Source organism: Rhamphochromis sp. 'chilingali' (genome assembly GCF_963969265.1).
Source record: "Rhamphochromis sp. 'chilingali' genome assembly, chromosome: 21".
Lineage (NCBI taxonomy): Eukaryota > Metazoa > Chordata > Actinopteri > Cichliformes > Cichlidae > Rhamphochromis > Rhamphochromis sp. 'chilingali'.
Genome location: NC_137949.1, coordinates 13006725 through 13030039, shown reverse-complemented (window position 1 = coordinate 13030039; position 23315 = coordinate 13006725). Strand labels below are relative to the sequence as shown.

The 23315-nt window shown below is 41.6% G+C and overlaps 1 protein-coding gene across 4 annotated transcripts in view; it reads right to left on the bottom strand.

The window, feature by feature from the left end:
- The window catches only part of LOC308389426 (apoptosis-stimulating of p53 protein 1-like), a 56796-nt gene that overhangs the window by 27555 nt on the left and 5926 nt on the right, over positions 1-23315 (bottom strand). For 2 of the 4 annotated variants that reach the window (XM_080870831.1, XM_080870833.1), the window contains exons 1-4: positions 18358-18622; positions 13493-13640; positions 11509-11616; positions 5862-5926 (exon numbers count right to left, since the gene is read on the bottom strand). In XM_080870831.1, the coding sequence (XP_080726957.1) occupies positions 5862-5926; positions 11509-11616; positions 13493-13640; positions 18358-18483 (447 nt within the window). In that variant the 5' untranslated portion in view covers positions 18484-18622. Of the gene's footprint in view, positions 1-3364; positions 3467-5861; positions 5927-11508; positions 11617-13492; positions 13641-18357; positions 18623-23315 lie in introns of those variants that run through there. The other 2 variants (XM_080870832.1, XM_080870834.1) reach the window with 2 other exon arrangements.

Sequence of the window (23315 nt, the reverse complement as noted above, 5' to 3'; positions counted from 1 at the left end):
AGTTTCTGACGTGCTCTTTATGCTGTGCCACGTTTCCTTCTTGAAAAAATGATTAAACATCTACATGCCTGGATGGCAGTAGAGTGTGTGATCTGGGTTTTGATCTCAACCATGTGGGTGCTCACCTGCTTTGCTCAGTTGTCAGTTTTGTTGGCTCTAACTGGTGGAGAAGTCCTAGTTTAGGGCAAACAAAATTGGGCTACTTTGATGACAGCAGGGGGTGGCTTTGAGGCTTGGATAGTAATATTTGGTGTCAGACAACCCTGGCAACCTGAGCAGTGTGTGTTTTTCAGCTGTAAACTACTTTCTCATGGTGCAATTGTGCCTATAATCTGAAGCACATGGAGATATTTGACCTTCTTAGTGTGTGCACACTGCCTTTCTCAACAGTGCTCAAAGTTATGCATACAAACACACACATTGTTCTGATCATAGGTCCCTCCAGTAATAAAACCCATCCCCTGCCCATCTGCTGTGCACCTCCAGTAAAAATATTTTTCTAAATTTACAATAACAGCCTTCAGACATTCCTGAAGCCCCAGGCCGGACCAAAGGGGAAAGCTCTGTTATCAGAAGAGCTTCAGTAACCAACATCCACACAGCAGGGTGGCCTGGTGGCTGCAAACATCCTATAACTGAAAGAGCTCATCTTTGAACTTGTCCATCATGTGACCCGACTGTGTCCTTGGGCAAAGCAGTTAACAGCATTTAATTTAAGAGTATAGGAAGCTTCGGCACAGCAGCACCTGGACTTGCGTCACAGGAGGCAATTCAAGTCCGCAAACGCCCCTGACCCTGGACTTTGAAAGGCTTCATATTAATTTAAATCAACACATCCCCTGATGTGTGTTTGGTCAAGAGCGCTCAGACACACCTGACTGCTTAATATATCCCACAGCAGCGCTCCCACATGCAGCTGGATGGGGTTGAGTTACACAGAGCAGGATCAGCAAACTGAATTCTGTGCCTTAACTCAAAGTGTGTGACGGCCCTCGTGGTTACTCTGAGGTCAGGGGCGAGGTTTGTAAGAGAGTGTGCTGCAAAGGGAAAGGCCTGCAAGACACCAGCATTAAGTAGTAACAGCTACTCATTTATTGAGCAACTAGCACTGTGTCAGTCAGATGAGAAACTATATGCTAACATGTTTTTCCTAAACAGAATAAAGTGAAACAACACAGCGACCATCTCTAATTTAGAGTATGTGTCAGTCCTTCAAAGAGCGGCACAGTTTGAGGACACAGACGGCTCCTTGATGCAGTTAATGTCAGCATGAAAATTTAATTTCGTCTGTAATTTATTATGCATCAGTACTATTGGCTAACAGCAGGACAGTATATGCTAACAAAATGCACCACTCAGAGCCATGCCAAATGTGTCAGAGGGAATCCTCTTGATTTGTTTTTTCCCTGAGATGCGAGCATAAAATTTTAACACATTTCCCAACCAGCCCCATCTGGACTGGTCATTAGACAGCCATGCCCTCCTTTCCCTAATACTGTTAGAAACTAGCTGGGTCCTGACCAGGTTGGTGTATGCTAATAGCTATTATATGCTACCAACAAACAGAGTTAGTACTTCAAAAACTTTCAGTTTACAATTAAATGTCTATCAGTGTTTTTTGACTTGTGGCTCCGTGTTGCAGTAGTTAAGGCTTCAGGCCACCAAAGATTATTGGGGAAAACTGTGAAATTCGGTAACCAGGGAGTGGGTACAGGAGGTTGCTGGCCAGGTAAAATCGATCCATAATCCACATTGATCCATACGATGACCTGTCTGCAAACGCTCGCCATTTACTCTCCGAGCTCCAGAGAAAGGTGTGGCTTTCTGCTACAATCAACACAATTCAAAAGGTACATCACACCTTTCACAGTTTCACAACTGCTTGATGTGTCGTGTTTTTGTGTTTCAAACTGTGGGCAACCAGGTCAATCTGCTAGTGGCCAAAACAACTGCAAAGAGGTTTTCATTGCTGTACTACAAACCTTTTTGCAACCAATTTCACTTAGTGACTGATAGGAAAGTCCAGCGCCAAAATCCAGTTGGGGAATACATATTTATTCCTAATGACTGGTGATTGTCAAGGCGTCACTGGCTGGTCTCTAGACTCCTGTGATTGGGGCCTAATATATATGCCTTACACACAAAAGATTACCAGTTTCAGACCAGAAGGAGACACAAACCCAGCCTCACAAGCCAGTCATCTTCTATTGCAGGTCCCAAATTCAGATAAATGAAAACGCTGCATCAGAATGGCATCCAACATCTAAAATATATAACAATAAATCTGTGCCAAATCAAACATGTGGATCCAGCTGTTGTGGTAAAGTCTTCAGAAATACTTAAAAAAAATCTGAGCAGTTTGAGGCATAAATGAAACTCTACATGATTTTCTCTGTAGCTGTGCACACACGTAATGATGGATAGACTGAAAACCTTGTGGCGTAGATGAAAATATCACAACTAAAATCATCATCCAGGAACCACAAATACAGGTAAAAATGTCACTACAATCTGTAAAATATAACCATCAAATATAAATTATTCTTTACTCGACTGACTTTACTAGGCTGCTCTTGGAGCTCGTGTATTTGTCCTTTTTTGTCGGAGAATGACAAAGTCTGGTCTACTTTTTAAAGAAAACAGGGAATACTCACTTATCCTGGATTGTTGCAGTCAAAAACTTAAAGGATGAATCACTATTCATTAGTGAATAACAATTCTAAAAACTACTACACACCGATCTCTTTCACACATCGCTGTCATCTTTACATCATCCTGTGGCAAGAAACAGCATCTGGTGTGCGTTTGTGTGCGTAAGTGAGTGAGCGCTTTTGGATATGATTACACAGCGCCAACAGCTACACCCCAACTCGGAGACACGCTTCCAAATCCCAAAGTAAGGCTGACACACATACACACACGCACACACACACAGACAAAATAACACAGTCAAGCAAGAAGAAGCCACACCCTGTTTTCACAAGATGTAAACCACACTGATTCACTGACACACAGAGAGACACACGGCCAAACGCTCCACCCTGACACATAGACAAACTGCTCGTAAAGTATCCAGCCAATGTGTGTGAGTGCAACCAGAGTCAGAGAATATCTCTCAGAAGTTTAAGGAGGAGAAAACAAGCTTATACACAATTATTCACTCGCTCAAAGTCACCTTCAGATTGGCTTCTGTTTGGTGGAGTTATTCTACTGTTTCATCTAAAGTGAAAAGGTAAAAAAAAAGTGGAAATCGCATCAACGTAGCTTCAAACACACACACACACACACACACACACACACACACACACACACACACACACACACACACACACACACATATAAAAAGAAATGGACCAAAACTCACCCCCTCTGTCTTGTTGTGCCTCAGATCTTTTTGCTTTAAAGCAAATGTTCAAGGATGAAGACGAAGAAACACGGAGACCTTAAGAGTGTGAAGGAGTGTGTGAGGTGAAAGGAAGACGAGACGAGGGAGGAGGAGCTGTTTGGCTCACTAGCAATCCTCTTAGCCTGGTTATGTCATGGGACCAAGCTAATCCTACCTTCACTGACTGACCCACACACACACACACAGAGGATGACCATCCAGCAGACTGACCACCACCAATACGCACAAAAACAGTCTATGACTGGCTAGCCGAGGCCTAACCCAGATATACAAAGCAAATGTGCAGTTTGTGCTGAAACACAATGGTTTGGATGGTTCAAAATAGCTGTTAGTGACAAATTAAAAGCACCAAACATGAGGTCAGTTGCTCTTTTTACTGCATGACCTCAAGATAACAGGATAAGGCACGCTGGCAAAGCAAAACATGGTTAGCTGAAGGACTGACTCAGGCTGGTGACAAAAGACTAATTACCCTTTTTTTCTCTTTGTGAATTTATAAACAGCAATTACAGTGTGCGTGTATAGTGCATGTGCTGTGTTTGTGTGCTCGCATGGTTGTTCCTGGTAGAACAGTTCAATCATCACTGTCACTAATCCCCCGGCTAATCCGCTGCACTACACACACAGACAAATACATACACGCAAACGTGTACATGCATTGTGCTGTACGTGTGGGAATACTGGCTCACAAAGACACACTCATACAATTACTTCGCTGCGACTACGGGGTTTATTTTGTATTCCTCAAATTAAATGCTATTAAGGAAAGTTTAAAGAGCCAGATGTCTTTTATCCTTCGCTGACTGGGATTATTTCTTGCATTTATTTTGAAAGTCAACCCAAAAGCTATCAAAATAAATTATAGGAACATTTCTGCAAACAGAGGGTATGACTAACCAAATCCACTTTTAAAGCTCACCAATAAACACTTAGTGTATCTCTATTGGTCCATGCATGAAACACCAATATGTGCGGTACAAACAAGCTTGGTTAACCCTTTTAGATTGCCAGATATCCCTTTAGTTTATGGGTCACATTCAGTCCAATCTGATCTCAAGTGGGCCGGACCTGTAAAACTGCTGCATGATAACCAAAGTGTCTTTTAATGCTTACATCATTTCTTCATCATTTTACAAAAACAGCCCGAGTAGTTAATTTCAGCAGCATGTATTATTACATTTGCAAATCACAGCGAATCTGCAAAAGCAAAAACATGTTGACTTTGAATTTTGAGTTCTAACCATTTCAGATCTAGAATTGACTTTCCAGATATTTCTATGTATGCAAAAGACTGCTGACATGACATCACCAGGAGCAGCAGTGCAGCTTATTAAAAAAACAAACAAATGAGAATAAACTGCATTTTCCATTCTTGCAAAGACATCCAGGTGACCTTTTGACCCCCGGGCTGCATGTTTGTCACCTCTGTGCTAGTATACTTTACCTTTACAGGCCACGATTTCCCTCCTTTTCCAGTTGTTGCTCTTGCCACAGTTTCTAGCAGTAAGCAGAATCCAAATGCAGGACTCGCAGACAAAACAAAGTAAATGAAAACTAACCTTCAATTAAGTCAACAAAAATAACACTCCAAACTCTTGGAAAGAGCACACACAGGGCATTAACACACACAAAAACAACAGGAAACTGAGGCTATATACAAACACACAGACATGCAATCAATGGAAGAGGAAACAGGTGGGAAATGGGGCACAGCTAAAACTAATCACATACAAAAGAAGTAAAACTAAATACAAAACACGAGAGACTAATCATGACGACGAAGAAGATGCGGGAGAAGATTAATAACTCAAAGAACGCAAAATCCAAGCAAAACACAAAACCTTAAACAGAAGCTAAACAAGGAGAAATAACCTGAACCTCACAATGACAAAACCCACAGGCCATGATGGCGCTATGCCAAACTGGCTGCAGGTTAAACCACAGACAGCCCAAAGCTGTGGCCTGAAGAGGCCGTGTGCTATCTGGAATCAAGGAAGTCATAACTGACATGGATGGTCTCAAAGCTGTGGATGTTTGTTTGTGTGCTGCAGCTCTTCACCGAGTCCTCATCTTCAAATTTTATAACAGAGGTGTTTTGATGAAATTTTACAAACCTGAACCTAACGTGGAGCTTCAGAGGAACAGAAACAATCCCAGTTTAATAAATCAGAATATTCTTTTGGTGCATGCACATCAGTATGAATCCTGCAGTTTTAGAAATAAAACCTCTGATATGTCATGCTTAAATAACTGCATGATATATATTTTTTGTAGTTACATATACAAAACATAGACTGTGTGTATAAACATGCTGTAACTGTACAGAATCAAAATCTCAGGAGACAATGAAAGCCTGGATGTTGAGGTTGAGCCAATTGGAGATGCAGAACGTGGCCTGTCGTGTTCCTCATGTGTGTGTGTGTGTGTGTGTGTGTGTGTGTGTGTGTGTGCCAACCTTGTCATTAGCACTTTCTGCTGTTGCTGCTGTGGTCCAGCTCTGCTCCAAAGGCTGCTGACTTCCTGCATATAAATGAACAATGAAAAGAAAAGTGTGCAGAGATATTGAAACAGCATATTAAAACTGGACCTGGGTGTGCTGAGCCCTGTGACCTGGCAGACATGTGACTGACACACACAGAAACAGAGCCTTGGCCTTAATTAACCACCGAAGCGCGCGTGTTCGCCTTATCGCAAGGATAAACGAACAGGATGTGAAAATCTGCTTTCTTTTCCCGTCCACCGCATACTAATCATTATTATTATTTTAACACTGTATTTTCAAAATAGAGAATATTTACAGCAAATACTGACGACATAATTGGTGTTCACAAAAAGAACAATAACAATATAGTAAAAAAAAGAGAGAAAATCCTTTTTTTGCACCCAAAAAGAAAAAAAGGGATCCACTTATCTGTCCTTATATGTCATAATTAATTATTATGACATATTAATATCTTCAGTTGAATGTAAGCTCTCCTTTAAGGATGTCAGCAATAGGGATGGGTACCGTCATGGCACCGGTTCTGACATAAACGGTAGTAACCAGACCGAAAAGCAGCGCACATTTCGGTGCTTTATTTCGGTGCTTTTTTTTTCCTGAGCTGTGATACACTTTAGATTCTAGCCAATCATTTTACGTTTCCGAGGATAGTAGGCGGGGCCAGGTATGTACGTTCTTTTAGAGCAGAGCTACAGATTAAAAATGTCCAAGGAGGACCGGTCAAAAGTCTGGCTGTACTTCACAGCAAAATATGCAAACTCAGCAGCAACAAGTGCTTTAAGCTGATTGTGATACTGTCAAAGGAGGTAACACCTCAAATCCGATGAAACACCTGGCGACGCATAGCGTTTTTTTTAAAAGCCCAGAAATGCGCCGTATTTGATAGCTTGCTGCGAGACCTCACACCGTGCACATCTACTGCGGGTGGGTTGCCAGTTATCGGAGCCGGAGCAACATCCCCCAAAAACCCGAAGAATAGAGTCCTGGCCCCTAGCTCTGCCAGTGTAGCAGAAATGATGAGGATGATGACGGCAGCAGCAGCCGTTCTTCTCTGGGTCAGTAGCTTAATGTTGTTCGTGTGTAATTTACGTTGAGTAGGCTAACCACGTTATTACATTAATGCATGTAAGGTGAACTAGCAAACATCATCATAGATACATGCGGCTGTCTTCTTGTTTGATGGCAGATGCTCCCTTCACCCTGGCCAAAAAGGCTAAAATGACCAAAGAAAAAGTGGAAAACAGTTAAACTTGAGAGGTTTTTGGAAAAAGTTTGTGTTTTTTCCATTGTTTAAGCACTGCTTCCAGCCAAGAGTGATACCATATATGCCCCATAGCTGCAGAAAAGGCTAACATTGTTATCTTTTCACAAAAAAACAGCTGAACATGAGAGGTTTTTGGACAAAGTTGGTGTTCTCCATTCTTTAAGCACCGGTTTGAGCACCGTTTAAGCACCGGCACCGTTTCAAAAGTACCGGTTTGGCACCGGTATCGGATAAAACCTAAACGATACCCATCCCTAGTCAGCACATAGATCACTGGGCAGCCCCAATAAAAATTGCCCAGGATCTTTACAAACTTTACTTTTTACAACTCCACTTATCTTTTAACTACATATTTCCAAAACTTGGAAATATAAGGGCATTCCCAAAAACAGTGAATACACATTCCTAGGGGGTGACCTGTTGGAATGTATTTGATTCACCACAGGACACCATATTTTCCATGTATTATCTTATATTGAATTCCTTTATTTATTACTTAGAAATAAGGAATGGGATCATTTACACTAAACCTCCCAAATATCCTCACCATAGGCTTTCTGTAAATCATCCTGAGAACATTCCCAGCATTGTGATTATATTATTTCTGCAGGATGTTGTAAAAACCCAAAATAAAACCTTTATTTAAAGCAAACTTCACAATAATTTTCTATGGAGCCTGGAAGTGAGCAGGAATCCTGCGACGTCACATAGTGACAAATTTGAAGATATGCATAAAAATCTTTCTGAGGAAGGCCAAAGGTATTTTGAAACTGGGCAAAGGTCATAAGTTTGTTATTTTCATCAAACAGGTCTGCTGTTAGTTTGACACCTTTTCTGCACCAGGATCCAAATACAAGCAGGGAGAAAATCTCTCTTGCTGAGAGGAGGTGTAATGTGGGTAACTAAATCCTTCCTACCAATTTATGTCTGTTTATATCTCGCCATCTTATCATTGTGTTTGGAAGAATTGGATTGTCTTTCGTTTTGAAGCTGGGTTTATTTTCTACATGTAAGCTCTCCTACTAAATCAAAGGCATTACATCCCCATTTCTCAAAAGGAGTTTAAGATAACAGTAAAGCCACTCATGGATGAGCCTGCCATGACATGCCCAATTATAATGTCTAATGTTAGGGAAGGATAAACCTCTGCAGAGAGCTGCACAGTCTTCTCCCTTGCCAAATAAATTTAGAAAAGTTTTTTTCAGTCTCTTTTGCTATCTTAGAAATATATAGTGGTAACAACTGAACAGAATAAAGTAATCTTGGCAGGATATTCATCTTTATAAGAGTTATTCTACCCATCCATGAAGCTGTCAGATTCATCCATCTTGTAAGGTCCTTCCTTTTTTTTTTCTTTTTGCACTCTGGTCAAATTGTGCCTCAAGAAGGTGTCAATTCAGAGTCAGTCCAGAAGAAAGGGGAAACAGATGGATGTGAAGTTTTACTATAAAACCAACTGGCATTGCTCTTGATTTTATCAAAGTTAATTTTATAGCCTGAGATCCAAAAAAGATAAACCCCCTGACGAGTGAGGCTCTTATCGCCCAACTAGCTTAACCAATGTTGACGGCAAAACTTTCCCCAAAATCCTGGTTAAAAGATTCGAGAACTATCTCCCTCTCTTAGTTAAATCAGACCAGACTGGTTTAGTTAAAAACAGAGCACCTCTTACAAACATGAGAAAATTATAATTATCCTGTTTTCTATAGTGAATAAGATACAGGAGCTTATTATGTCCATGGGTGCAGAGAAGGCTTTTGATCGGGTAGAGTTGCCTTATTCATTTGAGGTCTTAGAAGAGTTTGTACTTGGAGAGGGCTTTATCAATTTTGTCAATTTTGGTCATAAGAAACCATAATAGTACAACAGCACTTCAAACAGATTCTGTGCAAACAAGATATTTTTTTGCATGCTGATGATGATCCTCTTCATCTCTACAAATCTATACTCATGTTAATGTTGATCATTCAACATTTTTGGATCTCTTACTAATACCTTAAAATAACTTAATTACATGTAATTATGTAGCTCTGTATTTATCTGTTTTTAATCTATTAATTGCAGGATTCATCTTAGATCTACTAAGATAATAATGGATTGCATTTATATAGTGCTTTTCGGGGCCCTCAAAGCACTTTACAATCCCACTATTCATTCACTCACATTTGTAGCCACAGCTGCCCTGGGGCAGACTGACAGAAACGAGGCTGCCATATCGCGCCATCGGCCCCTCTGGCCAACACCAGTAGGCGGCAGGTGAAGTGTCTTGCCCAAGGACACAACGACCAAGACTGTCCGAGCCGGGGCTCGAACTGGCAACCTTCCGGTTACAAGACGAACTGCCAACTCTTTGAGCCACGATCGCTCAAAGAGTTAAGCTCAAATGAGACAGGTTCAATCTGGGCTAATCCCAGGCAGCTCCAACTTTCACCTCCAGCCAATAAAGCAGCCACAGCAGCACTCCCCATTCAATAAAGTAGTTAAAATTGTATTTAAGCACCAGCAGAGAGAAAGTTCACATCAAGCAGATCAATAACTAAATATACTGTGTACTCTGCACTTTGGTTTTCACCGTGGGACATCGATCCATCAGTCCATCCATAATCTGACTCTTATCGCGGGAAAGCGGTCTGAGAAGAAATGCTCAGACCTTCCTTTTGATGTAATCACTCCAGAAGTGTCAGGATTTCCTACTCAGCAGACATGCTGAGACACCTCACCTCAGAGGGATCCAGGAGGTATCCTAGTCTGATGATGAGCTATGGCGCCCTTTGAGGTGAGGAGGGTTGCTTCTCTGGGTTGGGAATGAATGACTGCACCAAGTGGTGGAGTTTAATACAGATATCTAAAAATAATTTGGTTTTCTGAATGCTAACCTGAACTAACGAACTGCTTAATGAAATTCTAGTCGTGTTTCTGTGATACTCACAGCCTGTGCATGCATCTTGCAAACGTTAGCCTATATCCTTCTTTCAAACATATTTGTTTGGACCATGGATGTGACCAAGCACACATTGGTTACATCCATCACTCATATACAATCTGTGCTGTGGGCCATATTGCTTCTATTAAGTTACCTCTGTTCCATTCAAATAAGACCAGTTTGCTCTCCATGGACGGACCAATAATTTTTAGGTAATGTGGATTAATTACAGAAGTCTTGATGATGGAAAGTGATATCCTTGCACAGGAAGTGCAAACTCACCACAGGCACCTTCAATAAGGCACTGAGGGCAGATGAAGCTAAATTAGCCTAGGAGCAGGTAATGCATTAGGGTAATGTGATGCTCCAGTCCCTGGAGAGCTATTGGCTCATTTAAGAAGCTGTTTTATTGTATTAGGTGCAGAGCCAAACACAAGCTGGCAGCAGAAGTGTGGGACAGTTTGGCTGCCGCAGGGGGCTGCACCAACAAATCCATCCCTTACAAGCACAGATGATGTTACTCTTTCTGTAGCTACGTGCGCTCACAGCTCAAAACCACATCTGTACTAAAGAAGCAGGCGGACCACAGGGAGAGAGAAGCGCTCCACAGCAGCAGACCAAATGAGCTGCTGTTCTTTTTATGTTACCACAGATCTCCTGGCATATGAACTGCGACTGGATAAAATCTGAGATCCAGACACCATAATGAAAAAATCTCAACAGACACGAGAAAGCTTTAATGGGCTGAGCCAAGATGAAAAAAAACTTGGTGGTGATTAATTAATTTTTCTGAAAAGACTTCACAGCTCGCTAACAGACGATAATAATGAGATTCTAATGAATGATAATTGAGCTTTTTAATGACTGAGGGGCAAGACGGGAACCAGCAGGTGGTGAGGTTGTCCCGTCCCTGTGGGGAGCACCAGACGCAGGCACAAAAACACACCAGCGCTACAGTGACGCCAGTACATGCCTGCTGATGAATGCTTTGGCCGGTAACTCTCAACAAACGTTACACAATCGCTCATTCGTTGATTAAGAAGTTTACGGGGGAAAATCGGGTCATTTCGCCTGCCTGGTTTCACAAAGTTCTTCTTTATGGCTGCCAGCACATCAAAGAGTTGTTTTGGCAGAATATCGCCTGGCGTTTCAGCAGCATTTGTCTGCCCCCTCGCCGTCACACCCCTGCCATTATGTAACTCTAATCATCTTATCTGGCTAATTACTGACCGAGACCCTGAACTCACCTCTAAACCTCATGCACAGCACTTATACCGTGTTTTTCCCACGTTCTCTTCAAATAATACCCCCAAATCCTTTTTTTTTTTGGTTTAACACCAACAGCTGGATATAAACGTAGTTTTTACTGAGAGCTTTAATGAATTCAGTGTGTATGTGTATTTGTTTTGCTGTACCTTGTGTCCAGGAAGGGCAGTGTCTGAGGTAGAAGCTGACCTCGGGCCTCCTGGCTCCCCACTGCTGAAGGAGATCCAACAATAACAACTCCTGAGGGAGAACTCGCTCTGAGAACAGACGAAGGGTGAGAAAACATTTGACAAAGATCCCACTAATTACATAATGTCACACTATTGTGTTATAGAGCTAGAAAGAGATCATTCAGAATTCTTACTTTGTTAAACAGCACATTTACAATTTTATCAGGTCGACATGTATAATTTCACTGACTAGTTTCAAAAAATTACCTGTGCACGTCGTGTACGGCCAAAATTGTCTATAAACGTATCCTCCACACATAGATACTGTAAAATATGTCTTTTTTACAAACTGTGCAAAAGCTCCTTATAAGAGAATGAATAATCTTTGCTTTGGAATAATGAATAAGAATTCAAAATTGCAGCTGTATTGTTGTTGGCTGTACATCAAGCCACACATGAAAGGTTTGCAACATATATGCAGCATATGCAAGACAGCAACCTATCACCATTGTCTGCACAGTGACAGTGAAACGCACAAAACCCCAAACCTCTTTCTGAGTGGAGCGGGGCTTTAAGGATTTATTTTTACCCTTTTTTGCAAATGTTAGTGTGGAAAAATGAAGCCAGAAAAAACCCCAGAGAATCAATATTTTCACAGTGAAGTAAGCCAGCTGTGCCCTTGAGGCACAGCCTGTTGTCACGCACCAACACTCGGCACACAATTTATGCCGCCATCTATTATGTGCTGCTTTACACAGACACTCACGAAGACATGGTGTAGTATTAGAGCCGTTTATATCCTGTCTGGCCGCTCAGTCACATCACAAAGCCGCACAAACGCACCGCCGTTACTGCGCAGGCTTCACCGCGTCGACAGCTATGACTGAATGAATGTGGGCCACGCTTTAATGGACGCCCTCAGTGTGTGAATGAGATGGGCTGGTCTATTCATATAGTAAACTTGGAGCACACAGCACTCTTGATTTCACAAGCTGAAGCCGCAGCATATGTAGGTCTGACTCGGTTTATAATTAGCTTCACAGCAAGTGACTCAGATCTGAGTTACGCCGTGTCGATTATCCTGTCTCTTAATGCAAGATTACAATCATGCAAGTGCTCCGATGCTCCAAAGACAGACTGCCAGTAGTAATTATATGAGCTGGACTCTTTATGACGAGTGTATGGATAAAGAGATGCACTGTGAGAATAGTCCAGTCCTGTTCAGCTAATTTTCTAGATGTAATATCCTGTCTTGTCTTGGCTGATTTCTAACTTTGGTCAAGATTTCTTACTGATTATGATTATAAGCCTGGGCGCCTCCAGGGTGAGGTGTTCAAGGGCATGTCCCACTGGGAGGAGGCCCGGGGCAGACCCAGGACATGCTGGAGAGATTATATTTCTTGGGTGGCCTGGGAATGCCTTGATGTTCACTCGGACAAGCTGGAGGTGGCCGGGGAGAGGGAGGTCTGGGCTTCTCTGCTTAGGCTGCTGCCCCTGTGACCCGGCCCCGGATAAGCGGAAGATGGACGGATGGATTATGATTATAAGTTAACAGAAGATATGAATAGCGGGTTGTTTTAGGGATACATTAGGGATATCCCCTCTCTTTGACATCACTGAGGCGAGAGCAGAAAACCTGACTTAAACAGAGCAGAACTGAGCTTACAGCTTACTGGGGTTATTTGTACTTACACTGACCTCCTTATTTGAAAGTTTGGTTTTAATATGAGCATCCACCACCGGACCAGAGATGTGACAGAATTTAAGCACCTAAAAGGGCCACTGACACTGATCAAATGATGCCACTTTTCAGCTCCGTGTGTGAATCTGCAGCTGCTGAATAATGCATTCGGCGTCTCCACTTTAAAGCTTTCATGAAGTTAATGTCTTGCATTTGCAGCATGTGCTGCTTTCCTTAAGTGATACTAATCAATAAGCATTATCAACCAATGAATGGACTCACCATGCCCGTTCCATACTTCAGCTAGGTGACACTCCCCCTCACCGGCCTCTTTGCAGTACTCCACCACATCGATAACTCTGGTCGCTGGAGTGACAGGGACCTCAGTTAGCATCTGCTGGGTGTCATTGAGGTAAACTGTCAGGATCACCTGCAATCAAAGAAAAATCAGGTTAATATCACTTAGATATTATTTTATATGGACTCAAACTCAGTAAGATTGTTTCCTATGACTCACTGGCTGGAATCAGATCACCAATCTCCAAATGCTGATTAAATAACTAATTTATCAGCCATATTTAAACTCTTATTTTGAAGGAGTTATTGTGGCTGGTAGCGATGATTACATTCAAAGCTAAAAATCCCAGTATGAAGTCAAGACCACCTCTGCAGCTGGATTTCATTATGTGCAGACAACAGGTGAGTCAGCTGTGATATTCAAGTGAAAAATAAATTTAATACAAAAGTAATGTATTAAAAAAACAACACATGTTAATGTTGGGCGATATGAAGGTGACCAAGGAGCAGGGGCAGATTTTGTCCAACAAAAGCATGATATAGTCCTTCATCCATGTCATCACAACACTGATCTCAGCTTAATAACCTCACAAAATCAATATTGTGAGGTCTCACTTTGAATCCTGAGTTACTGTTTTTCTTTGTTGTCTTTTTCTTGTTTTATTTTGGCGTTTCTTTTCTTTCATTTTTAATGTGAGTTTAATGTGCGTCTTCCCCTCTTTCAGTGGCAGATTCTCTTTGTACTCCATGTGAAGTTTTTTTTAGTGTTATAATTCTGTTTTCTGGTGTTTGCCTCTGAATACTCTTTGTTGGGTTTGCTTGTCTGATTTTTATGGACGTCCTCTTTACTTTTTGGCCCAGTAAAGACTGACTCTTTAATTTGTTTTCGAATCTTGTCCTACTCTATTAGTTGTGACACATAACTGGTTGTACACAGAGTAACACACACGGCCAATTCTCTCTATGACAATGGCAAACCCAGCCTAATCCATCCATCCATCAATCCTGCTTATCCGGGTCTGCGTCGCTGGGGCAGCAGTCAAAGAAGAGGTATCTCCTCCATCTTTGCCTGTGGGTCTCCACCAATTGGGACCTGCCTGAAACACCTCGCTTAGGAGACATCGGGTCAGATGAATGACCTCAACGGGCTCTTTTTAATGTGGAATAGCAGCTCTACTCTGAGCCCCTCCAGAATGATTGAGCACCTCACCCTATCTCTAAGGGAGAACCCAGACTTTCCCTGGAAAAAGCTTATTTCTGCTGCTTGTATCCATGATCTCATTCTTCTGGTCACGACCTAAAACTTGTGGATAGGTGAGGGCAAGATCATCTTTACTACTGCAGCACCAATCTGCCACTTCCTCCCCAGGTCACCAATCAACAAGACTCCAGATCACTTGAACTCCAACCAGGGTGGGCACTCCACTTTGTTCCAGCTGAGAACCGTGGGCTCACTCTCATTTTAGTGTCCGTTTATTTCTGTTAACATAAATAGAAAAAGAACTTTATGATTTTAAAGGTGATCTGCGGAGTACTGATCCCCTCTCAATAATTTTGTTATCAAATCCTGTATATTCTGCAGCCAAAAGATTAAAATGTCAATCAGAAAAGGACATCCTGTGTTATCGTCAGTGATGTCACTGGTGATGTCACGCCAGATAGTCAGCCGGCAGTCGAAAGATAAATTTAGGGTAATCTGGGATAGGAGTGCATCGACACACCACAGCGCTCACAGATACATATACACTTTTTAATCTCAGTGTTGCTTTTTCTTTTTCTCTCACGCACACACACAAACACACACAGTCTTCCTGTGCAGATACTACAGTATGCACACACTCAAAGTATACTCTGTACACTAATCCTCAGTATTCTATATACCTGTCCCAGATCATGTCAAGTAATCTCTGGCTGCATGCAGATGGACAGAGCAGAGACACGGGCTCTAAAGCTTGGATTAGACACACACACATACACCCACGAGTAAACTCCTAAACCCTGCAAACACACCAGGGGTTTTACTCGTCCACAAATCGTTCAAAGTAGGCTAATCGTGGCCTCAGAAGCGCTGTTATGTTTTTCACATGGTCAGAAACATCATTTGTTACACTCACGGGGTGCCGGCTGCAATAAAAGAACATCAAATCATCCAGTGTGCTTTTCTCCTTTAAGTGATTTAATAAAAAAAGACTACACAAAGCAGACAAAGACGAATGCAGTGCAAACACGCTGTCGGTGAATTTCACTAATAATAAATGCTGTATTTGAAACACTGTCTGCAGCACATTTTCTTGTATTTTGACCTTCGAGTGACTGAGTGTGATCACTTATTTATTTACATGTGGCCCTGTAATGTTTTTAATTGTGAAACTGGAAAGTTCGTGGTGTGAGACAATCTGTTTCTCCTAAAACTTTGGCCTGTGAGGGATCATTTATTTCCCAGCATGGCCTTTGGTTTTAATGTCATTTATTGGTAATTAATCAGGCGTCTCATATTAACAGTTATATCTTTCAGATCTTTTAGTAATCTAAATATTTTAAGCGTGTCTCGAGAAATTGTTTCAATTATTACAAATCTACAGTCTTGATGTACAAAGGAAAGTCAAATGAGGGACCGTGCCGAGTGATACAACACAAACATTATAAAAAATGAGGCAGGCCTTTATTGTGGCTGATCAAAAGTCTCAAATACAAAAGTCCAACCAGAACCAGAATCAAAAGAACACTGAATATGCAGAAAAATCAAACAGGAACAAAGCAGCAAACACAGACAGGAACATAACAGATGCTTTGATAAAAGACAAAGAGAAGATGAATTGATTGATGAGCCTTTCTGGAACTAAAACCTCACTGTTGCTCATCTGAACTCAGACTTTCCTGAGAAGGGATGCAAAGAAACCAAAATACAAAGACCAAAGACAGAGTGAGGAACAGAGAGGAAAACACTGAGGGAACCAAGTCTACAGCAAAGAATAAAAATCAAAGCCATAATGTAAAAACAGTAAAATACTGTAGGTGAGCTTCCTCCAGCTCATCTATGGTGCTAGCATCCTGCAATACACGATTCACTCAAGCATAATTTAAAGGTTTAAATGAAACTGTATTTTCTGTTAAACAATCAGATCAGGCTGGTCTAAGCAAGTAAGTTGTATGATTTGTATTTTGTATCAAAATTATTTCAAACCATAACAATTAAAGGAGATCTCAAATTCATCCTTTAAATAAATAAATCAGTTTATTTGCTGAAGCAGTTCAATCGCATGAAGGTAAAGCTGAGCTCTCGGATCCCTCACAGGCTGCCATGTTAACCAGCTGCGTTAAACCTAAAGGCTTGGACACGATGTCTGAGAAGAAAACAAACACTGTTTTGCACTTCGCTGATGTCGTCCTGCATTAAACTTTCCAAAAGCTTCTTCTGGGTTATTATGAACACTGCATAAAAACACGAGCTGACACGTACAATAGAAAGCTTTTTACCTCCAAATTCTGTCCCAGCTCTGTCTAACATACTGTCCTCACATAACTCCTGCATCCCCGTCCAAACTACAGTCTTCTTTTACAGTTTACCTGGAACTGAAAACCTTATTATGGTGTCAAACTGAAGCATGAAAAGAAAAAAAGATTTTGTGAGCCACTTTGTTAAGAAATATCTAAGTTTCATGATATCGTTTCACCTCCCATGTAAGAGGCTTCTTCATTTCTAAAAAATGGCGGAAAGTCCCAGGTACCATATATCATACGCTGTATTGGATTGTAGATTCACCATTTGGTAGCATGGCTACAAGCACAATTTGGGCACCTGTTGCTGACCATGTCCATCCCTGTATGACCACAGAGCTTCAGCAGGATGATGCACCATCTATCTGTCTGTCTGTCAATCTTGTTAACATGGAGATTAATCTTTGTGGAATTTTTCTGGCACCTTGTTGAATCTATGCCACAGAGAATTAGGAAAGCTTGGAAGAAAAAAAAGGAGCCGGTCCAACTCAGTACAAGCAAGGTGTACCCAATGAAGTTACAGGTAAATGTGTATCAGTGACACAAAGCAAAAGATCACAAACCAGAAATTCCAATTTTCTATTTTGCAGCAGCACATTTATGTCCTAACTTTAACTCTATACTTTGTGCACATGCAGACCTCTAAAGTTAACAGACCTTTAGTGACTTTCCTAATGTCAGCAAGCATTTAAAGCAGAGTCAGCCTGAAACCAAAAGAACTGACAGTCAACCTTTGAATAATAATAAAGTTCACGGGGACCAGAACTTACTAGGAAAACCACAATGTAAAGATCAGGAATAAAAGCTTTAGTAACAGAACTCACCGTTAGAATAATAACATAAACCCAAACTAAAAAAATGTTCATCAAGAATCTGAAACTCAAAAGCACCGTGACAGCATGTTAGGATCAGTAAAATCACTTGTACTAGTGCTCACTGATCATGTGAACATAATGACCTCACAGTAATGACAGTTCCTTCCTGGCTATCAGTGACTGAGACACACAGAGGCAGATTGAGCTGTAGTTCCTGAAATGCCTGTGGGGCTGAATGGAGTGACTTGGGCTATTTTCAGCATTAGAGAAGGAAAAAACAGAAAGTCAGATAGAGGAAGAGTGAGCCAGGGTGACAAACAGCCCGTGTTAGTGTCTGCAGGAAACAATCAATGCTCGTTTTATTAGTCATTTTAAAACAACACGTTAGCCTCTATCAGGGCCCAAAACTCAAGTACAGAAAACTCCGTCCAGACCTTTCCTAGCAAAAACTAAATAAAACTCACACAACTAACTTCATCATGTTAGACTGAGAAGAACATATATGAAAAAGCAAAGTAGAGCTCTTCTCTCACTCACCCACTGTTTGCTTTTCCTGGTTTGGAGCTGCTGCTTCTTCTTCTTCTGTTTCCTGCAATTACTCAGTTTGAAGTTTTCAGACAGAAACACCAGCCGCTCCAAAACCAGCCCCCAAAAACGCCTCATTGGAAAATCACTGAGCAGAAGCACACACACCAGCGTGTGTACACGTGTGTGTGTGTGTGTGCGTGCATGTGTGTGTTTGAGAGCGAGAGTGAGATATATAATTGATGGTGTCAGACAGAGAAGGTAGTGTGTCTGTAGGTGAGAGTCTTTCAAATGTACGTGGAGCAGGGAATACAAATGTGAGAGAGGGTGTCAGTGAGGGAGGAGGGAAGGGAGTCGGCTTTCAGTAAATATAAGGAGAGGGGGTGAGGAAGATGAGCCATAAGAAAGGAAAGGCCAGACTCTGTTCGTGTCTGTTGTTGGGAGTAGACCGTGAGCTGATATTGTTATATGTTCATCATACATCTGGCATGACGGGGGCGGTTCTATTTTTTTGTCGGTGACTGAGTCAAAGGTTTGACTGTAAAACTCGGACGCTTGTCACCATTCAGTTTTAGGTAAAAGTTTAGTTCTTCATGATAAAAGTAAACCAACTTCCAGCTGCTGTGAAAGGCTGCAGTTGGTTTAAATACAACTCGACCTGACGGAAACAAAACAGAGCTTTATTTTAAAGAACATCTGTTAACCACAGTCATATAAAGATGATGTTAAAACAAAAGTAACAAAAAAACAAATCAAGTAGCTAGATGCAGAGGACAGGAAGCACAGGAACATAGATGATGGAGCCAAGAAGGAACACAGACAACAAAGACCATCCCTGGTTCTTGTCCCTCTCATCGTGGATGCAGGTGGAGGAGGGGAGCAAAGTACGAGCGGGGAGGACTCGAGACATCGAGACGATGGTATTTGGTACAGCTGCATCACAGATAGTTTTGTTTTAGATGAATTAAAACTACAGCTGAATTTTATAACCTCAGGTGTTGCACTATGAATGACATGTTTTCTATTTAGGACAATGTGATCAAACCTTTTGTTTTTTAAATCATGCACACAGAAGCAGAGCAAATCAGAAGATGAGGAAAGGATGAGGTCACTATGTGACTTTGTTCCACGTTATAAATTTCTCATTTATGAGCTTTTAATTTGACTTAATTGCTGTAATTGCAGTAATTCTTATGTCTAATGAGTAAATTATTGCGTATTAGGGAAGCATAAAGTCTATCACTCACTGTACTTTTCAGCTAACTGGTTATAAAAGAACAAAAAGCTCAACTCTGTGAGTTAACCCTCTCTCGTAACACTCTGCTATTAGCCCTTCCAAGCAAATAGCTAATAGCTCTTCCAAGTTTTGTCAATTGTGATTCACGTGTCAAAAAAAACTATCACGTGGCAACAGCCCAGTGCATTTAGGGATGTAGACATGGTCAAGATGACCTGCTGATGGTCAAACAGAGCATCAGAATGGGGAAGAAAGGTGATTTAAGTGACTTTAAGTGTGTCACGTTTAGGGGTGACAGACAGGCTGATCTGAGGATTTCAGAAACTGCTGATCTGCCTGGATTTTCCTGCACAACCCTCTCTAGGGTGAGAATGGTCTGAAAAAGAGAAACTATCAGTGAGCGGCAGTTCTCTGGTTGAAAATGCCTTGTTAATGCCAGAGTCGGGAGAAAAAGACCAGAATACTTCAGGCTGAGAAGAAGAGAACAGTAACTGAAATAACTTAGTATAGCCAAGGTATGCATGAGAGTATATCTGAATGCAGAAGCAGAAGAGCACACAGGGTGCAGTTCCTCTCAGCCAAGAACTGGAAACTGGGGCTACAAATTTTACCATAAAGACTGCCTGGTTGTTTCAGTCTTGATTTCTGCTCCAACAATTGGATAATTTTCAAAATTTGTCATAAATGACTTGAAAGCATGGCTCTATACTGCTTTGTATCAGCTGTTCAGATTGGTGGTGTGGTAATGGCATGATATTTTTGACAGACTTTGGTCCCCTTGGTACCAACTGAGCGTCATTTAGACTCCACTGCTTACCAGAGTACTGTTGCTGGCCATGTTACCGTAATCCCTTTATGGCCACAGTTATCCTGGTGCTAGGTTATCTAGGAAAACACGCCATTTCACAAAGCTCAAATTATCTTGAACACGTGTAAATCATAGATCATGGATGTGTGGCTAATTCATCTGCAGCAGCTGTGTGATCCTATCACCTTGTTGAATCCATGCCATGAAGAATTAAGGCGGCTCTAAGGCAAAAAGGAGGTAAACGTTGGTTATAGCAAGGTGTAACTAATAAAGCGGGCAGTCAGTTTAATGTTTGTTGAACAATTACTGCAAAGTGAAATTTTTAAAAAACCTCAACTTAAGAGAAACACCTAAATATAACAATGAAACCACACCACCATCTAATAAACTACAAATCTGCAGAAATATGAGCGTATCTGTATTATTTGAGCTGTGGTGTGGATTGAAGCTGTCCAGCAGCAGCAGTGGTAAAGCTGGAGGGCAGAGATTAGAGAGGCTGCACTGATATGCTGCAGCATGACTGCACTGACACACACACACACACACACACACACACACACACACACACACACACACACACACACACACACACACACACACACACACACACACACACACAGAGATAGGACACAGAAGGTACACTGGCAGAAGAGCTTCACCCCTCGCTCTCTGTTCCTGTCACACAAGGTCACATGTTGGGTGCATGTGCTCAAACACACACAGATACCCTCTGTCTCTGCGGCAGCTATTGGCAGAAAATCAGTACACAGTTCAGTAGAAAAGAGACGTTACATTAACATGCACTGTGACTAAATCTACTGTTCCTCCTGTTCTTGCACACGCGTAATCAGAAATCTTCAACACAGATTATTTATCATGTGACTCTGACTGATATTTATGCCCCACAATCCTTTGCAGCTGCTGCCTGAAGACACTTGAGCCAGACAGTGATGAGTGAGAAGGACTTTTCTTGATTAAAGAGTTATATTCAGAGATACTCGAATTCAAGTGAAGAGCATCATTAAGACGTTTCATCAGTCACACGTGTCATTAATAGATAAGTGGAAAGATTAACTTTTAATCACATAGCAGGCAGTGTTTTTCTTATAAATGATAGCAGTCTGCAACTGCCACGTGTATTATCAGGGCCTTCAGACCAACGAACATCTACTATGAGTTTGGATTTAATACACAAAATGTTTGTCCAAGTTCCTAAAGAGGACAGTGATGTACAACCACCTACAACATACAATACAGGCACAGAACAGAGACAACCAGGCTCTCTCACACCCACTTTTCCAACCATTCGTCCATTACAGCTCTACAGGAAGTACGCTGACTGCAGTGTGCATGTTTGCACGTCACACTAAGGCATATGAGAAACCACTGAGGCATGTTTATCAGCTGTCACCAGCTGTCCACTAGAAGGACAAGTGCTTACAATAAGTTCTTAAACAGCTACAATCATTCAGTGAGCTAATACCGTGTAAACTAACTTGTGTCTGTTTGCAAGTACTGCATGACTGAGTGTGTAAATATCAGAATATTTTAGTATGTTTGTTTAAATAATTTTATGAACGTACGTACATCCAGCCACAGGTTCACCTTTATTTCAGCCTCTAGATGATCTAATGTACCAATGTGTTTCTTTAAAACAAACAAGAAAGTTACAAACTTCATTATTTCTTTGTTTAAAATAATGAGGAAAAAGTAAAATTCATCATACTAGGATAATAATAACCCAAAAAAGGGAATTCCATCCTCCGTTACCTTTCAGTTAACCAAAGTCAGGTTGGGGTTGCAGCAATGCTTTTCAGTTCCTCCTCGGGGAATCCCAAGGCTTTCTCAGGACAGATGAGATATATAATCTTTTCAGCAGGTTCTGGGTCTACCCAGGGGTGTCCTCCCAGACGTGTATGCACAGATAGTACGCACCCAGGAGGCATGTACATGCTACCTCAGCTCCTTTCAATATGGAGCAGTGGCTCTAATCCCACCAGATGTTCTTGACCCAGTGTCTAAGGCTGATCTCAGAGGAAACTGCTAAGAGTGGACTGCTAAGAAGAAATCGTCACCTTCCAGCTCAGCTCTCTCTTCACCACAGCAGGCCAGTTAAATGCCTGCATTTCCACACTAATCCATCGCTCCACCTCATGCTCCCCTCCCCATTAATCGTGAATAGGATTCCGAGTTACTTGAAATCCAGCCTCTCTTCCCTATAAAATCTCTAAAGGATCAAACTCACTTTGGGGATATTTAATCAAACTTGGAATCCACCACTTGAGACAATAAAACAGACCTCACACTGCAGCTGATTTAGCTTTGGGGCCATCAGTCTATGACCAAGCGACTGGTGGTGAGGGAGCATGACTTCTTTGCATGCCAACAACCAAGAAATAGCCTGGTCCACAGTCCATGTAATCCTCCTCATCATCTTTTTCAAAGAAGCTGAAAGTTCATATTTCATTTGAATCTAGGCCTCGATGGTTCAGAATGCCTACGACATATAAAGTTTCTACAAAGACGGCCTTGTATTTACAGACTGTGAGTCTGTCTTTCACCGCATTAGTTGTATAACCAAGCATAATGGCCGTGTCAGGAAGTGTGTCATTTTCCTGTGAATTATGTAACCAATGTGACTGGATGATGTTTGGGCTGCTGTTGCATTGCTGTTTTGAATGATGATAGACTGTGTTGGGGATGTGGGACTGTAGTGTTCCTATATCTGCTCTACCAGTCGTTCATGGAGAGAAGTTCTCCGGGGAGTGAAATGGTTTGCAGGTGGTTCCTTTCTTCAAAGTTTTGCACCATTTTCCACTTTTTTTTCTGCATGTCCTGCGACTGCTTCTGCTCTTACACTGTTGCCTCCACCTTAGATCTTTCTGGTCTAGGAGCTTAAATTAAATCAGGAAGAAGATCTGAGAG